This window comes from Nannospalax galili, unplaced genomic scaffold (assembly GCF_000622305.1).
Source record: "Nannospalax galili isolate Female #2095 unplaced genomic scaffold, S.galili_v1.0 scaffold300, whole genome shotgun sequence".
Taxonomy (NCBI): Eukaryota; Metazoa; Chordata; class Mammalia; order Rodentia; family Spalacidae; genus Nannospalax; species Nannospalax galili.
Genome location: NW_008347322.1, coordinates 3,233,789 through 3,238,674, shown reverse-complemented (window position 1 = coordinate 3,238,674; position 4,886 = coordinate 3,233,789). Strand labels below are relative to the sequence as shown.

Below are 4,886 nucleotides of genomic sequence, written 5' to 3'. Positions count from 1 at the left end.
CTGCCTCCTGAGTGCTGGGATTAAAGGCGTGTGCCACCACGCCCGGCCTTACCTGCATGCTTTTAGTGTACCCATGTCATGCAGTGTCTTCGGAGGTCAGAAGAGGGTGTAGGATTCCCCGGAACTGGAATTATAGACAGTTGTTAGCGACCATGTGGGTACTGGGAATCGAACCCAGGTCTTCTGCAAGAGCAGTCAGCCATCTCTACAGCCCCTGTATTGATTCTTTCAATAGTTCTTTTCTGGGCAGCTGAGTCTGGGCCCACAAGATGGAACTTTGAACAGACCCAAGTCTTGCCTTAGAGAGCTCACAGTCTTTGTTTTCTTACTAGGAAAATGGGCAGGATCTCTGTCAGCAGGAGCTGGGCAGAAAATCCCACAGTGTTGATCACCAGTGTTATGTATGGTCCCTTTGAAATCACTGGGAGAAAGATGATTTGCAGAAGAGGACTCTCTGGGCTCAGAGAACTAGGGAAATTGTTCTGGTCCCAGCTCTCATGGTGTGGAAGGCTGAGAATCTAGCCTATCCTACCTAATTTGGGCCCCATGGAGCTCTATTCTAGCAATGAAGTCCTCATTGGATGCCCAGAGTCATTCTTGGGCTCCATCAGTTGAAGGCATAAATTTGTTCTTTCTTTCCAGTGCGTGGCCCAGCATTCACCAGCTTGAAGATTGGTGTGGGACATCGGCTGGACGTCCAGGCTTCCGGGGTGCTTGGTAGGTGATGCTCAGCCTGGGGGTGCAGTGCCATGAGTTTGGGTTGGGAAACGATTAGGGAGTGACCAGGAGCCCAGCTTACTTCTTAGCTCTCAGTACTGCCCTTTTCCATGATTTCTGCCCTATGTCTCTCATTGCCTGGGAAGATTATTCATGGGCAGGAAAGGGTCATAGGGGTCTCCTCTATGGAGGAGTTTCTGTATATCATGTGGTTTGAGGCCCTTTGTGAACATTTTATTTGCCACACCTGTGACAACAGATGTTGTGTTGCTTTTATGGGTGAAGATTGTAAACCTTGAACTGGGGTGACCTGGCCTGGCCAGCGAATGCCCATAATCCTAAGAGAGACCACCATTACGGGCAGCTAGGCATGTGAGTCCGTCTGGCCAGGGTCTGGGTATTGTCGGAACTAGACACACAAACAAAGCCCTGAGTCACAAACCATCTGTGTCCCCAGGGTCACGTGGCAGCCACAGTTGTCCAGTCCCCACGGGTCCTCTTGTCTTCCTGACGGTCAGACATGATCTCATGTTCCCTCTCTGTTCCCCTCTCCAACAGTGAACAGAACGGAGGGCCCTTCTTTCCTCTAGGCAGAGAGACAGAAGAGGGAGTAGGCAGGAAGCGACCCTGTGGCTACTGTTTGTCGGTCCTTCCTTTGTGCCGTCTGCTTCCTGTACATAGCCTCCTCCCATCTGGACGACACACACAGGCCTTAGACAGTATTTTTACCCATTTTACTGATTTAGAACCTGAGGCCTGAAGAAGTTGAAGAAGTTAAAGGTTATAATCAGGAAACCCAGATTTTTAATTTTATGAGTGCTTTGCCTACATTGTATGTAAATGCACTATATGTATACAATGCCCAAGAGGCTAGAAAACGGCATTGGAGCCCCTGGAACTGGAGTTGCAGACAATTGTTAGCTGCCATATGGGTGCTGGGAACTGAACCTGAGTCCTCTGCAAGAGCAGCCAGTGCTCTTCACCTCTGAGGTGTGTCTCTAGCCGTTTTTGTTTTTGGAGACAGGATCTCAGTAAGCCCAGGGTGGTTTCCAACTTGCTGTAGATGACCTTGAACTTCTGATTTTCCCATACCTCCCACTTGCTGGGTTTATAGGCATGTGTCACTTGAAGCTGGATTTAATTATATTAAATCTTGAGACAAGATCTCACTGTATAGCCAAGGCTGGCCTAGAACTAAAGATCCTTCGCCTTAGACTCCCAAGTTCTGGGATTACAGGTGTGTGCCACCATGCTCCACTCTATACCCCGGATTTAATTGCGGTTTTGTAGAATTGGGGCAGTGCTGTGATGTCTTTTGTCTGTTTCAGAATCCCCTGGGAGCTTCCTAAGGGCCCCTTTCCCACCGTTAGGGGAGAGCTCTGGAAATCTGTGTGTCAGTATTTACTCAGAAGTATTTACTCCTCCCTCCTTGTTCCTGTCCAGAAGAAGAGTGTTGTGGAGGGGAGGAGTTCCCAAGGGAATGGGAGAGGGACTCCAGGTTTAAGGTGGGGTCTGTCTGCCTTTCAGTGCTCGGCGTGGGACATGGATGCAGACTCCTTACCTACATGTACCATGCCCACCTCACCAAGGTATGGGGGTCTGGGGGTACGAGGACAGGCTGTTTATCCCTTTTTTTTTTTTCGCTGGGGGTTATTGATACAATCTAGTCAGGATTCTAGAACTGGTGGTTGCATAGGGACCCAGGCCCTCAGCAACCATTTTTTATCACCCTGTACTAGGAAAGGCTAGTGATACGGTGGGACCCACCAGCATTGTCCTGTATTGACCACTGCGGATCTCTGTGCATGGATTCATTTATGGAAGCCCTGCCCCCCACTTCCCTGTTCTCCCATTCTATAGTTGAACAGACTGAGGCTCAGAGAACGGGTGCTCAGGTCACAGAATGTTTAAGGCCTTAGGAGCTAGAATTTGAACTTGGGTCTGTCTGTTACCACAGCCTAATCCTAGCACTGTTGGGTTCTCGCTGCAGGGCTAAGACATGAGTGTCACCAATCCAGTCCTCGAGCTTCCCCTCCACAGTGGAGCCATGGACTGTGGTACCATGAATCTGCAGGGGACACATGAGAGAACCACATCTTTAGTATTGAGCTGCAGATCCTGGGCCCACGTGGCTCCAGTTCAAAATCAGGGTTCAGAGCCAGGGGTGCAATGTAGTGAGATGCTTGCCCAGTGTGCACAAGTTTCAGTTTCATACCAGCACCCCCCAATCCATCTTCTACCCCTCTGCCAGCCAGGTCTGTCCTTAGGTGGATCACTTAATACCTGTGTGCCTCAGTTTCCTCAGTGTGAAGTGGGAATGAAGAGAGATTCCCCTCACAATTGCTTTGAGAGGCAAGGAGATTTCAGGTGGTGATTCAGGTCTTGACTCAGTCCCTGGCACGCAGTATGTTCTGAGTCTCTGCCACTGTCATCCCATCTCTATTCTCATCACTGCCATCACTTGTGGAAGAGGCAGTTGTTTGCACAGAGTTCAAGAGAGTTCCTGTGAGCAGTGAGGCACAGGTCTTGACATGAGCATTGACGCCTACGATGCAGAGGCTGGAGAGAAGATGACAGGGCAGGTGTGACACTCTGTCTGGTTTGTCTGGGTGGCTGCAGGTGGGTGGCGAAACAGTGCTGGGAGACCGCCCCTGGCGCTGTGCCCAGAGAACTGAGCACAGCGAGCTGCTCCAAGCCCCAAAGCACAGCCAGCGCCTTCCCCGGGGCAAGAAGGCAGCAGGCAGGCTGTGCTTGAAGGTCCCTGAAACCCCACCTAGCATCTGCCTCATACCTCCGCAGCAGGAGAGCTTAGAGTGGAGACACTGATGGATCAATTCTGCCCTGTCCTCACAGGATTACACAGTGCGTGGCCTGCTGGGCAAAGCCACAGATGACTTCTGTGAAGACGGGAGGCTGGTTGAGAAGACAATATACGGTGAGAGCTGAGGGTGGGCAGGAGAGGCGGCTGCCTCTGCCTCCCTCTGCGTCTGTGTCTCTTTGAGTCCTGATCCCACCCAGGCCATGCTGCTGCCAGGTGTTTTGGCACAGCAAGTTCAGACTGGAGCTTTGGACTCATCACCTATCTCCCAGAATGCCCTGCGCTCACTTCCTTGCCTGAGTCATATGTTCCCTCCCCGTGGAAGCCTTCACCTCCAGTCTTGTACTAGATGCACTCAGAACGGAAACCAACTAAGGATGGTTATTTAGTATCTGACTCCCCACCAGACTGTTCTTCTGAAAATGGAACTGTGAGGTTTACCCTTGTGGCCATACAGGACCCAGGATTTGGCAGACTTACTAGATGCAAGTGTGTATATGGATGGGTTGATTGATGGGTGGTGGATGGATGGATTGATTATAGATGGGTAGATGATGGAGGATGGGCGGCTTTTCACTAACCCCGTATTTTAAGACATGCTCTGGGGTTTATTCTGTATGTTCATTTGACAGATAGTTCTGAGCATCATTCGTGTGCCAGGCTCTAGAGGGACAGGTGGTTCACATGGAGTGCCCAGTATGGACGAACTCAGTTTTGGATACACTCCTTGAGTCTCTCGTAGCAGGTTGGAGATAATGGCAGAGCAGAGACTCATCACCTGTATGTACAGGGGATGCCAACATCCAAAACACCCAAGAGCAGTTACCAAGGGAGCCAGGGAAAGGTGTTTGTTGTTGCTGATCCACACTGGATGGAGGTCATAGGACAGCTTTAGGGAGTCAGTTTTCTTCTCCCACCACAGGTTCTGGAGCTCCCCCTCAGTGGGGGCAGATCCAATTTCTAGTTCTAAGGTCCTGAGCTCTGGGAACGGCATGGGGACTGAAGACTCATGAGCTGGGGCTGGAGAGATGACTTGGTGGTTAAGAGCACCAGCTGCTCTTTCAGAAGACTCAGGTTCAATTCCAAGCATCCACACTGAGACTGACAACCGTCCGTAACTAATTCTAGGGGAATTCGACATCCTCTTCTTACATGATATGGGTGCACTTAGATACATGCGTACTAAATAATATATATAAAAAAATGAATCTTTTTAAAAAAATATTTTGCCGGGCGTGGTGGTGCACGCCTTTGATCCCAGCACTTGGGAGGCAGAGGCGGGCTGATCTCTGTGAGTTCAGGGCCAGCCTGGTCTACATAGTGAGTTCCAGGACAGCTGGGGCTGCAGGGA

At 50.5% G+C, this 4,886-nt stretch overlaps 1 protein-coding gene across 2 annotated transcripts in view; it reads left to right on the top strand.

The window, feature by feature from the left end:
• Nucleotides 1-4,886, top strand: part of Trub2 (TruB pseudouridine synthase family member 2) — a 17,581-nt gene that overhangs the window by 1,540 nt on the left and 11,155 nt on the right. For both annotated transcript variants that reach the window (XM_029568711.1, XM_008843977.3), the window contains exons 3-5: nucleotides 643-717; nucleotides 2,245-2,306; nucleotides 3,571-3,652. In XM_029568711.1, coding sequence (XP_029424571.1) covers nucleotides 643-717; nucleotides 2,245-2,306; nucleotides 3,571-3,652 — 219 coding nt within the window. The remainder of the gene's footprint in view (nucleotides 1-642; nucleotides 718-2,244; nucleotides 2,307-3,570; nucleotides 3,653-4,886) is intronic.